This window comes from Hirundo rustica, chromosome 8, assembly GCF_015227805.2.
Source record: "Hirundo rustica isolate bHirRus1 chromosome 8, bHirRus1.pri.v3, whole genome shotgun sequence".
Lineage (NCBI taxonomy): Eukaryota > Metazoa > Chordata > Aves > Passeriformes > Hirundinidae > Hirundo > Hirundo rustica.
In genome coordinates, this window is record NC_053457.1 from 21,132,337 (window position 1) to 21,150,947 (window position 18,611).

General features: G+C 36.0%; 1 protein-coding gene across 2 annotated transcripts in view; it reads left to right on the forward strand.

The window, feature by feature from the left end:
* Window positions 1-18,611, forward strand: part of LOC120755770 (heparan sulfate glucosamine 3-O-sulfotransferase 1-like) — a 45,289-nt gene extending 26,678 nt beyond the window's left edge. For both annotated transcript variants that reach the window (XM_040071229.2, XM_058421541.1), the window contains exon 2: window positions 17,423-18,611. In XM_040071229.2, the coding sequence (XP_039927163.1) occupies window positions 17,542-18,471 (930 nt within the window). In that variant the 5' untranslated portion in view covers window positions 17,423-17,541 and the 3' untranslated portion in view covers window positions 18,472-18,611. The remainder of the gene's footprint in view (window positions 1-17,422) is intronic.

Genomic DNA, 18,611 nt, shown 5'->3' on the forward strand with positions numbered 1-18,611 from the left:
AGCTATGAAAATAGTAGCAGAAAAAAAAATGCTAATTTAATATTACACATTTTTAGAAAGAAATAGAATTAATTAGAGAGCCTGATGGTTACAAGCACTGTCACAGCACTGCACCTGCATCTTGGCTAGGTAAAGAGAAGAATGGGTAGGATAAGTAAAGGATGATTAAATGGATCTCTCAAACAAGGAACAGGTAAAACTGCAAGCTTTCAGTCTGGGAAGAAGAAAATTGAAGGAGGCTATGACAAGTTTATTAACTCGTGAGTGGCGAGTAAATAGATCATGGGTGATTGTTCGCTGGCTCTTGGCTGCAAGGGCATTGGGCATTAGGTGAAGGTAGCAGGTGACGTGTTCAAGTTGAACAAAGGAAGTATTTTTCAGTTTCACATCGTTACACCATGGAACCCCTTGACACAAGCTGTGTTGACAGTGATTCAAAAAGTCGTAGGATTTACAGAATTTCTGATATTGTCCATTAAAGACTATAAAGCTCATAATTCTGTTCCGGAGAGCCACTGCAGCTCAGACTCACTGGAGCCTAGGAAAGTGTGCTTGGAAAAATCGCTGCGTGTTTGCCTTGGGTTTGTACACTCCTTCAAGAGCCCTGATGGGCTAGAGGGAGGGTACAAACAAAGAAATGCTTGGTTCAATCAAGTATAGCCTTTCTTAACAAATGTTTCAGTTAAAAACACTGTTAAGATGCAAGCATGGTTCAATTTGCTTGTAGTTTAAGAGATGGAGAGCCGGCTTTGTCTCTTCTATGTTTGTTTTAATTTTACTTAATCTGAAATTAACATCTCCATTGAGACAAATGGGATAGTATTTTTAGATGTTTGTTGTTTGTCACATGAAATTATGTTCCTTTCATGGCTAATTATATTTTAATTTGTTCACTGTATATATTCATATCTCTTTTTCTTGATTTAATCGCATATCAACTCTTGCCTCGTATTTAATTCCTGTACTTTCTTTTTAATATATTTTGAAAGAAAGCTGTGCTGATTCAGTGTTTATTGGCAAAAAGCCACATTGAACTGCACAATTTTAAAGCATAAAAATCATGGTAAGCGGTATCTTTTATTAATTACTAGGACTATGGAGGAGACAAGGGTGACTTTAAGACAGGAAGGGTTCAAGAATACTGGAGAAGAGGACTGGGTGTCAAAATGCTGTTGCTATCTCCAGGAAAAGGTTTGCATAAAATAGGCTTCAGTCTAATAGAAACAAATATAAGTAGAAAAGAATTGTTTAACTCTACAAATCCCAGGTGTGGAGGTTTTGGCTAGATAAGGGTTGTGCCCTGCAGGATTTCATGTGATTTGATGGATTAGAAACTGTCCAAGAATTAATGCCATCTCCAAGAAAAAAGCAGTAAGGATTATTTACATGGACCATAATCTTGTTATTCTTTGTGTTAGTGAGGTGTGATCTGAGTAAAGAAGCCTAAAATTTGGTGTCTTGATTGAATATGAAGCAACAGAAAATTTAGAGATCAGTGAGAATGGCCAGAGTCTAGAACACACGACTCACAATCTGACATTAAATGAACTGTGACTGCTATCACACATCCTCTTAAGTTTAACCATTTAATCATGTTTCTTTGTGCCCTGGCATCTATGAAACAGAAGCATCTGAGTTCCTAACTTTGTCCTAGCTTGCTTCATTTTTTATGTTTGCAGCCTTTTCCCCTCTGGAATGTGACTCCAATCAGGCATGCTGCTCCCATTTTCCTTGTCTTCTGTAGATCCAAATTTGCTTGTACTGTCAATATCAATGTCAGACCGTATGCTCTAATTGTATATTTCCTAGTCTTTACTAAATTAGTGAAAGCTGGGCTCTGAGAGATAGCTCTCTCAAAGCTGGGCTTTGAGAGATAGGAGTGGAAACCACGGTCATTTAGTCAGAAATGGAGAATTTTTTTTGTCTCTCCCTCTTTCCATAGAACTCAATAAACAAACACATCCAAAGGTGTTTAAAATTATTTAGACTTTATTTATATGAAATTTCTTTGAAAAGTATCTTTAGTAAGTTGCTATATATTTCTGTATAACATACCTCCTAGTTATTATGAACCCAGGAACGCAGTTTTCTCAAACTGATCTCTGTTTCACCTGGAGCTCTTGTAAAATCTATTTTTAGAGTAGATTTTTTATATAAGAAATTTAATACTCTATTTTGAAATATAACTTAAAATGTCCCTTTTCTTTGTTAGCAGTTGCTTTCTTTTTGCTTGCTTTATACAGACCTGCAGTAACATTTAGTGACAGTGACACTCCTAGAATAATGGTGCATTTTTCAGAGCATATAACTTTGTCAGTTTTAATTTTATTACCTTTTTGTTTATCTGAAATACGTTTTGTGAACTTGTGAGGGAATGAGCAAGGGTTATCTTAGTTCATTTATCTAATGCAGCAGTCAAAGCACAGACTCTGCATTTTTTTATTGTCTTCCCTCTATTGACAAATTATTTATGCTTGCAATCTTTTGTTGCCAGTCTCCTCTGAACTCCCTCTTCCTTCTGAGAGAGATTGACCAGAATGAAACACGCTGTTCTAGTCACTCTGAACATCAGTTTACCAAAATGCATTGAAACTGTGCTGTCATTTTCTCTTTCTGCTTTTGCATTCTCGTAATGTGCTGGCCTTGGCCCACTGCTGTGCATCCAGCTGAAGTTTTCACTGAGATTTTTGAGTGCTTCATAAAGAATCCCAAAGTTAGGGCTTTCCAGGAAGTCAAAGGGATCTAGGTGTCTGTCTCTAATTTGAAATTCAAATTTCAAATGCAGCAGTAACTGAAGCTCCTTGGACTCTGAAACTCTCAGTCAGTACCTTTTCCTAAAGAGAGTCTGGTGCAAGGCTGTGAATTGACTGGATGCTGAGAATTTCCTGTGCATGCCTACACTTGGCTTTCTGAGTTTTTTTTTAAAATCCACATTGAATCTTTGCTTTTTTACCCTGAAACTAATAGTGAAGTACTTTGTCAAAAGGCCAAATAAACTTTGTTGTTCTGCTTTTCAGCCCATGATATTTAGTTTGCATGACCAATGGAATCCAAAGTCAGTGTAAAAATTTTGCTCAGCAAAGTAGGATATGTGGTTGTTCATGTGGGAGGGAGGCATAATCTGAACAAATTGATTTAATTTTAGCATATCATCGCTCTTTTCATTTTCTCACTAATTTCAGTGTAATTTCTCTCAATTTACATCAATGACTGTGATGTTGTTGGTATTGTTCTAGGTTTGAAATATCTTTCAACATGTGGGCTGATATTGCTTGGTAGTTTTTCAGCTCTGTGATTTAAAATCTCTCCAGAACACCTGGATGTATTTCTAAACATGCATAGTGATTGAATGTTACCATTATTGTGCAGCTGTAGCAATGCATCTCGGCATTTCAATCTTAAGGAATTCATTTTATGGTTTCCTGCGTACTTCTATCACCTGAACACTCAAGGTGTTTGAATTTGCCTTTGTAATATCACTACAAGGTGAGAAATAGTTCTGAAAAGCACAAGATGAGGAAGAGAGGAAAACCTTTCAATATTTTTATAACTTTGTTACTAAGCAAAAATTCTATGACTGACTTCTATGGGACTAGAATAAGACCAGTATAAATGGTTCTGAAAAATTTCACTCTCAAGGCTTGTCTTCAAGGAGAAATTACTGTGAGAAATCTGAGGAGTAAATTATAAAACACATTAGCTGAACATTAATTCCTCATGTGAATAAGCAGAGCTTGAGTATGTTGCTCTATTTGCAGTAATGAACTGTAAATTCAAACTCTATCTCACTTTGTTGTGGCAAAACTGCACGAGGTGTGTTTGATACAGTCCCCACAAGAAAATATGAAACCTGAACTCCAACTAATTCAATTTCCACTAAAATCTACCTCAAGACCATCCTTAACAACTTTTGCTTCCCTTTGTAAAATCACTATAGTACTATATAGTACTATACTTCACTATAGTAAAATCTAATTTTTCCTAAGGTTTGATATGTTGTAACAAATCTAAGTTCTTCTGCACTTCAGCATTTGATCCTGAACATGTTTCCAGTGCACACACATTTATCTATTTTCAATCCCCTTTTATAATCCACATTTATCAGCATTTCTCTACCTTTACAATTATTACTGTCTGTTCTATATTTCTCTGCGTGCTATATATATGTGTGTGTGTATTTGCACAAGTATAGATCCTAACTGTACTCACTAAAATTATTAACAAACTGGTTTTTCCTACAAATGCTCAATTTTTTACTTTTCATCACTTCCCTTCCTTTCTCCTATCCTTTCCTCTTTCATGACTGGCTTTGTGGTACATTTAGTAGAAGATGGTTTTATGTTATAATTATAAGTACCTCACATTCAATTTCTCTTGCATACTCATACATACACAGCAGACCATGATGTTCTATGAAATAGGTTGGAGTTCATGATTTATTCTGCTGGCACTTTTATATTTGACTGAAATATTTCCAGACTCTGATTGACACTTACATCAGCCACATTTTTAAAAGTCGGAGGAAATAGCTTTATATTATTACTTTTTTGACATGCTATGGCCTATTGTCTTATATAATTTTGGTAAGTTCCATGGTTTAAGAATTATGATTCTTTCACATTCAGTAATTGAATCCCTTATTTCTCACACACTGACAAATATTGTTTGATCCCAGCAGCTTGATTCTGATCTCTAAATCTGCTCTGAGCTGTTTATTATCTATAAACTCAAAGTCACTTTTTCTGTTGACTATAATTCTTCCTTAAGGTATCAGTAATTGTAATAATTTTCCAAGTGCATGCATATCACCTCCCTGGGCAAAAAAACCTTCCAGAAGAAATTTAACCTTCTCTTAATATTAATGTTCCTTTTGCTTGAAATTGATAGATGCCATTAACAATAAGTGGGACATGAATATGAAAATATTTTAGCTAAGAAATGTCAAACTACAAACTACAAATCCAAGATGAAAAAAAAAAAAATTCAGCACTAAAATGTGAAATAATATATACAATTTATAGTTTGTAAAAAAATACTGTCCTCTCTTGAGAGGAAAAGTTATTATCATCGCTTTAAAACAGAACTGGCATCAATAACCAGTAGCTTACACTGCATACTTGTGCTACCTTTTTTAGGATGCTATAAACAGAAACAACTATTCCATATTTTATAGTTGCAAGTAAAATTTCAAATGTAGATTTATTTTCCCTTGTGAGCACATATTTTAAGGTAAGAGGAATGAACACTCAGAATGCAGAAAGGAATCCTTTATTGTCACGAAATTAAACATGATGTTGCTTTAAATAGAAGTACACATTTCTCACAAACTAGGCTCAGGGGAAATAGTATTATGACTTTACTTCAAACCACTAAATGTGGCAATGGCCAAACACTGAGATGCTAAACCCTGAGAGCAGCAGGATGAATGGGTTGTGTAGGTAAATTGGAGATTCCAACAGAGATCCTCATTCCATAACTAAATTTCATGCTAATCTTTCTGAAATACTATATGAATATGAGGCTTTTTCAAAATATTCAAGTCCTTATGAAAGGGTACACGGTTTGGATCCATTGTCAGCTGCAAAGAGGGAGGCTCCAATATCTGCTAGAGAATCTTTACGCGTACTGGCATATGTTTCTTCCAGTTGCTGAGTTGGAAAATTGTTGTGTCAGTGCCTGAAAACAGGAAACCTTCAGTGGAGTTCTCAGCCATCCTAAGAAGCTAAAAAAGCGCCTCAAAATCTTTAGAAATTGCACCACAATTTATGTAGTGCATTAAGATTCGCTAGTCTCAGCTTCAGCATTATGCAACTCCACCTCCATTTTATTAAAGGAGTAAACTCTTATTCTCTGTGGTAAATGGCAGTAGAACATAATTTTGATTTTACGTGGTTTTAGGCAATCTGATTTGACAGTGTTGGTTCGGTGCTTTGCTTTCTGTTTTTTATCTACAAATCCCACTGGACTTGTAAATTAACTGGTGTTCACATGTTGACCTTTGGTTTCAAAACGCTTAAAGTCACTGCTAAGACACATCCTAAGAAGGATGCTGCAGAAAAACTGCTAATAATACCCTGTTAACACTGCAAAAACTCCAAATGCTTCACTAGGTGAAAAAATGTAGTCAGAAGTAAAAGGTACAGTGAGAAAATGATTTTCTTTAAAATTGCACCATCCATAGGGACTGCTAAGGGTATTCACGGGGCAAAGAAACAAGGATTAAGATGCACAAGATGTGAATTTTATGTTTAAAATCACCACATACTAACACCTACATCTTTGTGTTATGTGTTTTACATTACCAGTGTTTTACTGGCAATGGAGAACAGTGAAAAGAGAAATGAGTACTGATCAACAACTTTTTTTTTTTTTTTTAAATTTCCTGAGAAAAAAGATTAAGTGGACTAGAACGGTATGGAATATGTGGAGCATAAGTGATATAGTAAGAAGAAAAAAATAATTGCAGCATGGATCTAGGATTACAAAATTGATCACCTCCTCCTACAGAAAAAATCAAGTCTTTTTTGCCAGTTTGGAATTAAAGTAATAAAATTTTGTACTTTGAGGGTTTTTCTCTTTTATTTGGGGAGGAAGGAGACTGAGAGAGCAAATGTAAGATAATGGGGGTGCCTTTCTCCTCTATGCTGTGTTGAAGCATTTGTCCTTGGGGACATGCCCAGCTGTGGCACTATGAGACCAGTCTGCTGCCATACTGTGTCTGCTGAGCAGCTGAAATCGGGGGATTTAGAATCAATTCGAGTACATGTGTTGCACAGCCTACCCAGTCTTAAGAGAATGGCTTTGAACATTCTAACTCTTTATTGCTCTAATTAATTTGCAGCTAATAATGAGAATATATCAGAGCCCTTCCCTACCTCTGCCTCTTTCTCTGCTCTAAGTGTTCCTAGCACCTTATCTGCTCACTGAATACTGGTAAGACCGTTCAGATTTAAGGAGAAAAATATGCAAAGGTCATTATAAGATACCTAGGTGCAACAGAAGTTTTTCAAATTGATATTACAGTTTCAAATAAAAAATTGCTAGTAATAAATTTTATTATCATAAAAAGCAAATACATTATTTAAATCTGAGAGTTAATCTTACCATGCTCTTATTTTGTCTCCAACCACATCTACTGTAGCTCTTTCTAGTTAGAGTTTCTAAGGTGACAAACCCTCACCATTTGTCACCACAAATATGAAGCCCTAGAGTCCACATCCTGAATGTATGTGATGGCTCCCAAATATGATTTTATCTTAAAGACTTAGGTGAAAATTGACAGAGCTTAAACGTGCCAAAAAATTGCTATAGGCACTCTCAGCCATCAAAGAGCCTTTTCTGAGAAGCTGTAACTGATTTGAAGTGAAGCAGCATTAAAGGGAAGGTGTGGAAGGCTTGTTTGGGCGCACCATGGCACTGAGCTACGGGGCAGAAGTGATGCTGAGTGGTGAGGAGCATGTTCTGCTCCAATTAACCGTGCTCTGTAACGCAGCGGTGTATCAACAGAAAGTGGTTTTGTGAGGACACCTTAAACCTGTAGAAGGAGAGGACGTTTTTGCACAAGGAAGATGTCATAACAGTCTGGACTGGGCAGAAAGAGGAAAGGGAATTGTTTCGTTTTCCGCTGAAATGTAGGAGTTTTTGATGTGTGCCCACATCTTTGGCTGTACCACTGACATGTCTGTCTATAGATTCAGGCTGTACATCAAAGTTTGAAAAATTTGGACTGCATAGAAGCTTTCCTAAGTTCTTTCTTTCCCAACTAAAGAGTGGAAAAGACAGTCAGATAGGACCCTACTAAATCTCAGAAGTCCTGGAGAAAATCCTTAGAACTGTGTGGTATTAGTTATCTGTTCTCAGACTTGTAAGAGTGGTGAGTATTTTCCTGTATTTTAATGTGCTACTTAGGCAGTGGAAACAGGTTTGGAAAGGAGGAAGGGTCTGATTTCTGATTTTCCATAATAGCCAGAAAATATTCTACCTATTACTTACTCCATGTGTTCAGCCTGCCATCTTTGCCACCCAGTATCAGCCTGAGGAGCAGTGTGAGAGGCACAGGAGTGTCACACCTGGGGCTGTTTTTTGTGTTCTATTCCAGGTACCAGCCACTTTCAAATGCTCCCTATATTGCTTTCATTCCTGTATCTCTACAGCTATCTGCTGGGCTGAACGTGCACACAACTTGATGATGGATATTGAAGCATTGAGCTTCTATTCAAGAAATATTTTATCTCTTTTTTTCTTTTCTAATATATTTGCAAGTTTGATATTGCAGTGTATTTACCTTCTTTATTAGCAAGGATTTGTTTACCAGTGGAAGACAAAGTTTTGACTAATATATTTATTTTGCTAATATTTTTTATGTATTTCACTAATACATTTATTAAATAAGTTTAATATTAAACTTATTAAATATACATTTATTAATGGTTAATATTAATTAAGTAAGTGTTAAGAATTCCTAAGCAGTTGCTTTCTATAGTCTCTTCAAGTTGTACTTGTTCATTTACTTTGAGAAAAGATGGACTATGAGCTCCTTTCTGTGTAATTTTTAATTCTTTGATACCTGAAGTCTCTCAGCATACCTACTAAATTCAGTGTGGATTTAGTACGCTTCTTGGCTTGTAAATCCCATTTTTTTACTCACTCAGACTGTTTTTCTCTGACCTTTATCTTCATCTTGTCTCTTATCAGGGCTTGTGTCAATACCCAAAATTTCAAAATTAAATTTTCAATCTAAAGTTCGTCATTGATTCATTATTTCAGCTTCTTTATATCCCCTCACATCTTCTGTTCTGTAATTACTCTCTTAAAAAAAAAAAAAAAAAAAAAGCTCTTGAGCTGTTATTTTTTTCTTAAATTTTATTCAGTCATCCTTTACAAAGCAAAAATATTTCAACTCTGATGGGTCTTTCAGCCGCTTCTTTTTTATTCTGGATGAATTCCTTGCTCAATTTACATCTGTGCTTTACAGTGTAACCCTGAGCCAAGAATCCTTGGCTCAGATCCTTCTCTTACTGCTTGCGGTTGCCACTGGAAGGTTTCCAGCCTGGCGGTTGTTGGATAGCAGGACTCGTTTCCAAGGGAAGGATCCATTTGTTTCATGCCTCCTATGATGGGGATATCCAACAGGTTTATGGGACCCAGCAGAGCAATTCCTATCAGAAAACATCAGGGAACTGCTGCCCAGGGACTAATGTCGGAGCCTTGGAAAAGTTATTCCAAAGGATATAAACAAAGGGTAAGGTCCTGACCTGAGCTCATCAGACTCATCTGACACGTCTCACTGCTGGACAGATTTTTAAGGTGGGCTTAAAGAGGTCTCCCTGCCTGCAAGGATTTGTTGCCTGGTTTCTCCCCCTGGCCAGCTCCCCACATGTCACTGCTCTGTCTCAGGGTGATGCTCAAGCAGCTGCCATGGCCTGAGGAGCCTGGAGTGCTCCTCCCCTGCCCTGGGCAGTGCTGAAAACAAAAATGTAACATTGAGAGGGGCTGCCCAGAAAAGCTCTGAGTTATCCTTTTTTGGAGTCCTTGAAGCTGTAATGTCATAAAACCAGCATGGGTTTGTGGTTTTTCTTTGCTTTTTGGTTGGGTTTTTTTGGAAGGGGTGGGATTTGGTGGAGGGGTTTGTGTATGCGGTTTTATGGGGTTTTTTGGGTTTTTTTTTTCAGTACCAGGAATCTTTGCTCTTTACAAAAGCATAAAAGATTTTAAGGTCAGTTATTTGACATGGATGTCCTGTAGGAATTAGCAGTTTTGTACCACAGAGTTAACCTGTCCTCATCCCTCTTAAATTCTTCTCTTGCCATCTTTGACTCCCAGAGGAATTTTTTCCTTTAAAAGAAAGGTCTCTCAATAAATCCTCTGCATCAAATTCTAATGTTATTTCCTAAACATCTGTGAGTATTAAGGTGTTCTTTGTGACAACGAGTGTGGGAAAATTAATAATATTCAATTAATTATACCAAAGGTAGAGAGGCTGAAGTTTAACCTTTTTGCTGTACTGTAGAAATATACACAAAAGCTACTTATCAGCCACACATTGTTACGTCTTGCATCCCTATAATTACATGACTACTGCTTGTTTGGCCGAAAAACTGGCATGGCATCTTGGGTACTTCAATTTATATTAACTCAGATGCTTAATTAACAATAAGAGGTGTGAGTTTAATTCAACAAAATGGTAATGCAATTCCATTTCAAATATGCCAATGTGATAAGTAAAATGGACCTTCTCATCTGTGCTAATCTGACCACTATCCACTCTTTGCATCTTAATAGGAACAGAATTTTATTTATGTCTATTTAGAAATAGCCTGGCTTTATGGGCTGAACTTATTAAAGATCTTTATGAAATTGTAATTCAGTGACTTTTATGTGGACGGTTTGAGTGTGACATTTTTCAAAGATACCATAAAATATAAGTGTGCAAACTACAGCTGTAGAAGGTTTATTTAGCTCAGAAATTTATTAGTGTGTTTATACTGTATATATTACTGTACTGCTACATATTTGCAGTCGTATTAACATCAGACAATTTTCTATCTTGAGTTATCAGAAAAGGGAATTAGGAAACGTAATGCTAGCCTTAGGGGAGCTAACTTTTTTCAAAACTCCTATCTGCTAATATCACCTGTCAATGATTTAATAGTGTTTATAGTTTCTGCTAATGTTTCTTAGTATTTTTTTTATCCATTATAATCTGTGTACCTGGTAGAAGCCTGCAGCCAGTTGCTATTACTTTGTAGCTCCTACCTTAACTCAACAAATAGCTATTTCCTTTTTTATTCTTTTTTATTTATTCCTGTAAGGTAGTAACTGCTGGCTGTTGTAAAACTGCAATCTCATTGGAAAAGGCTCACACAAATAAATTCACTGCTGAGATTAGGACTTTAAAATGTTAATGTCTTTGTATTTCTTTGTGCTAACATATATTTTTGTATTGATGTTTAAAGAGAAACCTTTAAACTTTTTCATTACCCAAAGAGGTGTTATGACAACAAGGCAGCATTTCTGGACAGTCAGTGGGATCGTGGGTTTTTAGGTGTTACCTCATTTAGGAATTCTTAGTGCATCTCCCTAACAAAAATACGTCCATAGTCTGAGTAAAATGAAAGTCAACAAAATTCTTAGGTGCCTACAAGACTCTTAAGGTTCTTTATCTGAAAGTGAACTGCAATGTGAACTGCTGCAATGTTTATTTGACTTCGGGTCTGTGGTCCTTTTTATGCTTAATCCTCTGCTCCTTGTTGAGAAGAGATCACTGAGCTCAACTTGCAGCTCTGTTACAAACCTCCAGTGTCGTATTTTATTCTCTCTTACCCTTTCTTGCTTTCTCCAGCTGGGAGCAGATATTTCACGGTTCCAGGTGGGAGGTGTTCTTCATGTCCAGCTCCATGTGTTCCTGGGAATGGACTGACCCCTCCTACCTGATTCTGATAAAGCCCAGCACCCACAATGCAAATGTTATTTCCTTACTACAGCAGTCTGGGAGTGGAACATAGCAGAAAAGTGTAGCAGAAAAGTTTCATGCCCTATAAAGGGTTATTTCTTTGGGTAACTTCCTTTCCCACGTAGTCTTTAATCTCATGGAATAGCTAATTTGGGATTCTTCTGAATCAAATCTCACTTCTAGGACAGAGCTCTAAAATTATGCAATTGCACCTGACTGATCTCATTCTAGCAGAGTAATTGCTCTGCTTGTAATAAAATTAAGACTCACAATTGTTTTTACACAGGAAAATTTTCCACAATTTTTAATATTTTTCACACTCAGGAATGTGCTCTCATTGTATCCTGAACTTTTCCTAGGCACATGTCACACGTGTGGATAGAAATAGCTGAATTGTGTTTCCTTCCAATTAATATTAAAGAGAATATATTTCTGTTCAACCATTGGACATGTGCCAAGTATTTTCAAATGTCCATTATTTCCCAAGCTATATTATAATCAGAATTAAGGTATTACGAAGAGGACTTTTAATGGCAGTATTACTTCTAATATTTAATGCTTAGAGTTAATAGAATTAGTCATTACATTATTGGATTTTAATACATTGATACTGGATTCTATAAAGCAATGTGTCCTGTATGCACTGGATAATTCATTTGCCTGTTTTAAAAGAGTGCATAAGCCATACTGAGTGCAGGTTTGCATTTATTATGCTATGTAACTAATCCTAGTTTTACTGAAGGAAAAACACCAGCCTAATTCCGGACATTCCAAAAATTCTAGAATTATATTGCTGTTGTTTAGAATTATTTATTAGATAAGACAGTCTGTATAGGGATACTTTACATGGGTCTAACTGACATCACAGTATTATTGTCCTTCAAAAAATTTCTGAAACTGTTCACCATATATGACATTTTGTTGTGAATTGTTTTATTATATTGTCAACATTAGAGATGTTCTTAATTATAGAGATATAATTGAGCTGTTATAAGTTTGTATGCCAATAAGCCTTAACAAGTTTGCATTGTATCCTTCTCAGTGATTGATCTTTGTGTTGGGATGACTTCATATCTAATAGAAATTAACAAGAAAACTGTACCTTTTCTTGTATCCCATTATATTTTTAAAAACCAAGACAAAATTTGGTGGTTTGTTATACTTGCTCTGACCACTTGTTGCAGTTTTCAGTCACCAGCAGAAGTATTCCTGCACAAATGCCTTGAAACAACAAAATCCTGAGCTTGTACTTGATTCCTTTTTTTTTTTTTTTTTTGGTGAGGAGCAAGTGGAAAGAAGCAGCCTTATTCCAAAATTTAAAGACAAACAAACAAACAAACAAACAAAAATCCCAAACTTGAGTTTTATGCTACAACATTGAGGAACCTCTTTGCTTTTCAGTTCAGCATGTAATCCAGTTATAAGTTATCATAAGGGTTGTGAGAGGCTCTGTGGAATGGCATGAAGTGGAAATTGGAATGGGAATTGGATGGAGAATTAGAAGCCCTGGGGTTTTTATTCTTGACTGGACTATAAAGGTGTTATATGACCTTGAGCACATCAGATTAACCTGACTCTCCAAAGCATTTGCACTCCTGAGCTGGATCTATACATTGGTCAATTTCCTGTAAGGTGAGAATGGTGCCTTAATAAGGTGCAGTTCATTAACACAGAGTGCTGCAGAATTCTCCAATGAAAAGCATCACAGGCAGAGTAATACAGGAACTATTATAAGGAACTAATAATGTTATAAATTAGTAATAATCATATATTTAGGTTTACCGTACAATTTTGTACTTTACCCCAAAGCAAGATAAATCATAAGATGTTTAGAAGTTTCTTCAGAGTAGAGTGCAGCAGTTAAGGGTCTTTAATACATTTCTGTAATATTAAAATGATTTTTCAGCCAGCATAGCAATTCTCAAGTCTATTCTAAGGTTTTAAAAAAATAAAAACAAAAGGCAGGTCAAGGTATTATTCACTTAGTCCTTTCTGCAAGGAATGAATTTATTTCTGAGTTACGCTTCTGCTTAATAAGTATCATATCTGTTGATGCTCCTTATGTTACTAAACAACACCAACACTACCAAATAAATAGGGAAAAATGGTAATAAGGCATTGTAATTCTGATCGTGTGTCATGGGGTTAGTTTCATAAGAATACTTTCAGATTCTTCATTGGTGCAGTGCACCAATGTAGAATATATTGTTTTCATTATAAAAAGAAGCTAATATCTTCTAAAAATGTAATTGCATGAAGGCATAAAAGCAACAACACAAAAATTATTCAAATAATATTCCAATAATACATGATAAATCTTCTTTTAAACCTTTACATTTATGTAGCAATTATAACCTAACCACAGGACCTAACATCTTAGAGCTTCACTGAAATCAATCAAATATCTTAGGCCAAAGCTGAAATTCTGTTCTGATAGAACTATTCCCAAAGGCAATTTTGATCTATTTAGGGATCCAGTTTTACAGTGCATTTTGAATTTTATTTTTTTCTGTAGTATTTCCCGGGTAAGATTTTTTCCTAACAATGATTCTAAGAAATTTGTAAGACAATTAATTAATTTGAAAAATGGTTAAAATGTTGGTAACTATGTTAAATTATTTTTCAAACTATACTTCAATCCACAGAATATGCAGAATCCCTTCTGCTACTTGCTGTCTGAATGTTTTTCACAGATAACTGCTGACTTCAGATGGTAAATTAAGCAGACTCTCACTCACATCAGAAGTGAACCTCAGAGTATTTTGGAAGACCAATCTTTCCTCAGTGATAAAAATGACTTTCTCATTCAGCTTACAATCTTCTTGGGGTTTCAGCATTTGCACCTGATTCTTAGGTGCATGAAAATAGAAACCTCAGTTACTTAGGGATGTTATTGTGTTTGAATTATTAAAACAAAACTTTAAAAGTGTATTTGAGAAATTTTTCACCTGTCACCAGATCTAGGAAGAGCACATCTTATTATACTACTAAGATAATACTACTGAAAAGTCCCAGTATCAAATGCTTGTTTCTTTTTTACTCTGGTTTTAGTATATTTCAGAGAAATTCCTGCTTTTTCCATCTTCCTCTCTATTTTTTTTCAATTTAAGCTATTAACCTAGTTAGTCTCAAGAACACTAATTCTCAAGAAACCTAAAAATAGTTTTCTTTCAAGTTAAATAAAATTGCCTAAAATACCTGTCAAGAATCAGTTCATGAAACCGTTTCAAAATGGGATACTTCCAGAATCTAAATCAGATAATGAGCTCTATGTCCCCACCTTGATATTTGTAAGAAATCCCTTGCTTGGCAGACATTCAGGCTGGTCTTCCCTCCATTCAAAGTTCTTGTAATCTAATGTATAGATGTGCAAGGGCATTTATAATGTATAAAGTGCTGTATTATCGTGAAAGAAGTAAACTGAGAAAAATGGTAAGATTTGTATAAAAACAATTCCTTAGTCTTACTGAAAGAATTTTAATTTAACAATGAAGATGAATAGAATGCAAACTAACACTGGGATTTCAGAACAGGTTAAAAGAATGACTAATTGCTGCTTTGGCCCCCGCTCCCAAACCCCAGCCTGCTGGCATCACAGGTCTGGAAAGATGCCATGCTGTCATATGTTGCTGCTTCTGAAATCATCTTATGCATAGCTGTGCCTTTCCTCAGAGTGAACTCTTCAGGAACCTTGTGAATCGTGAAAAAATTGGCTTGAAATGATTAAAGCTGAGTTCCTTTCTTTGAAAGCTGGCATCCCAGGAATCATCTGGGGTGTGATGCTTCAGATTTTGTGCTGTGCATCCTAAGGAGTTTTCCAAAACTAACATTAGCTCCCATCATTGTAAAATGCATTTTAATCCCTCTGCAGCACTAAACAGCATGGCTACCATTTCCAAACTTGCCATCCAAAGGAACAAAAACTATAAATGTTTTTGTTCTAAACATACCTATCCTTCCCTCCTGTGACTGCCATAGAAATCCTTGCATTCTTTGCTCTTGGGAGCTCCAAATAGAACTTCTGTGTGAAGTTCCTAGGGGAAAAAAAAAAAAAAATCTTTAAAATGAAACCTCCATTTCAGTTTTTAAAGAACAGCATTCCTGTCTGTCATTACAAGGCAAATTCATACTTAGACTTTTCTAATATTTAGTAATTGTATACTCACTGTTCCTAATTCAAACTGTGCTCTTTTTGGAGATGCAGTTGCCCTTTAAGTCTTGCTTGGACATAACAAGGAATGTGCTCTGCAGATTTCTTCACTAAAGGTCATAGTTTATTTTTTAAATGACAATTTTAGGGTTAATATTTGCTATATAACTCTGAGTTTAGTGGTCATTGAGGCTGACTATAGTCATTCCCTAGATATCCAAGAAGCTGGAGAAGGTTTCAATAAAATTCAGAAAATTGATTTAATGAATCTGCTGCACTGCCTAGACTGTTATTATCAAAAATTTAAAATCTTTAAGCCTGTAAAATAAGACTCAAATAAACAGTTTTTAAATAGAAATAGTGAATGCTATGACAAAGGGGAATTGGCTGTATGTTCTAAGAGATGAAGTAGTGACCAATATGTTCAGAAAAAGAGAGACAGTGAACACTAGAAAAGGAGCTAAGGTTGTGACATTTCTGAGACTACTTTAAAATGTGAGCCATAATTCAAAATTATTCCAAAAATGGTTGTTGTATTTTAAATTACTGCTGCTTCACTGTACAAGAAACTTGTTTCTGCGTGCTACATTGAAAACAAGACAAGAATGTAGATATATCCCACAAATCTTAAAATCCTCTAATTGCTCAGAAATGGAGTGAAACTCAAGAATCCTCTCAATGGGAATTTGTCTTGTAGGATTTTTAAAGTTAAAAACAGACAATCCAAGCACTGTGGTTCAAGTGCAGGTGTTGCATTGATCTGAATTTTTAATAACTGTTGCTGTGATGGCAGACCCGTAAGCTATTTCAAATATCATATAGTAGAGTTACCCAGGAGACTTCAAATGTTAGTAACACAGTTACATAGATGTTTTCTTATATCTGCACATGGATATACCTGCAAGCCTCGAGCTTTTGCAAATTTTGAAGATATTTAATATTCATCACTAATTAAAATGTCCATATGTAACGTGGACTAATTAAAAGAAGCTATTCAGCCTCAAGCAGACTTGCTTCCCTGCAGAAATACCTCAGTGACCAGAAAGCATCTGGACTTCTCTTATACAAAGCTTTGGAGGAACTGCAGAATTTTATCTGAAGATCTGATTTTGCCAAGACTTTTCCAACATTTATATGACTGTGCATCACAACACTTGGATAGTTGCAGAGAATCCGTCCACTCTGCATCGTTTCCCCACCCACACACGCTGATCCAACTTAGCCACTTTATTCTTGCTTTGACACACTTTCTGCTCTAAAGGACTCAGATTCCAAAACCTTGCTTTTATCAGTGTTTTGTTTTCTGTGTCTAAGTAAACAGAATTGGTTTTGTATGATTCATAGCTCACTAGAACCCAGATGGTGGCACCATCATCCAGGCCTGTTATTGATATATGAATATACTATTCTAGCAGGGAATTTGAGGAAAGGTATTGACATTCAAATCTCCTTTGGAATTATTGTTATCATACGTGGTACGGTACTTACAACAAGAAGTATGTGGTATACATGGAAGATAATTAGGAAAATCAAAGCAAGCAACAAATGTTCAGGATTTCAAATCAGGTACAAAATTCTATTAGAGGAAGTAAGAGTTGTTGAAAGATTAGTATCCATCATTGGTCACTCTTGTCGAGGAGAAAAAAGCCTCAACACATGGGTGGGACTTTTCTGTCCTTCTGAAATAAAGTCAGGGGAAGAAACTTCCCTTTAAATTTCCTATTGGGATCACAGATTAGCTTTGTGATTTGAATTGTGAGTTGAATTTTTTAACTGATGATGAGTTTAGAAACACTGACTTGTCTTATTTTATTTTGCAGATGCTTCAGAAACTTGCTGTGTGCTTACCACGGGTTCTGCCAACCATCTCAAGAGGGGACTCACCTATTCTTTCATTAATTGAGCTAAACATTATCTTGAAATAATTATTCCTCTCCACATGGCCTTCCTACTTGTGTCAGCTTATCTTCTGCTGACTCATGTTCGGGGTGCTCCTGTTGAGAATGGGGCACTGTTGGAAACACTGAAGTCACAAGTGGGATTATTCAGCAATAAAAGTGAACACTATTCAGCACAGGTGAGACCTCCTGGCACGAGCCGACAAATACCTCAGACAATCATCATAGGAGTTCGTAAAGGAGGGACCAGGGCTTTGCTGGAAATGTTGGATATTCATCCTAATATTGTGGTGGCAGCTACAGAAGTCCACTTCTTTGACTGGGATGAAAATTATGTGAAAGGAATAGACTGGTATAGAAATCTGATGCCATTTTCTTATGGAAATCAAATTACAATTGAGAAAACACCAGGCTATTTTACATCCCCACAGGCCCCAGGAAGAATTCATGACATGAATAGCTCCATTAAACTGCTGCTTATTCTAAGAGATCCCACTGAGAGAGTTATATCTGACTATACCCAAGTATATTACAACAGAGTAGAAAGTCACAAGCCTGTTCAACTCTTTGAAGATATTGTTATTAAGAATGGAGTGCTTAATACCAAATACAAAGCTATTCAGAGAAGTCTATATGATGTCCATATGGAAAAGTGGCTTAAGCATTTCAGTTTGGATCAGATTCATATAGTGGATGGCAATACTTTGATCAAGGACCCTCTTCCAGAATTACAAAAAGTTGAAAGGTTTCTAAATCTTCCTTCCCGAATTATGTCTTCTAATTTTTATTTTAACCAAACCAAGGGATTCTACTGCATCAGAAGTGATGGGAGGGAGAGATGTTTACATGAATCCAAAGGGCGTCCCCATCCTCTTGTTAACAGCACTGTTTTAGAGCAACTGTATTCTTACTTCAGAGAGCACAACGCAAAATTTTACAGGATGGTTAATCATTCCTTTGACTGGCATTAACACACTGGGAGTCAATGCCTCTTAAAAAGGGCCTGAGACAAACTTTCAGACATACCTTTTTAAAATGTATTATGAGAATTAACATCCTGGTTATATGCTTCATTGGAATAACACATCTGTCGACTCATTGAAATGGTACT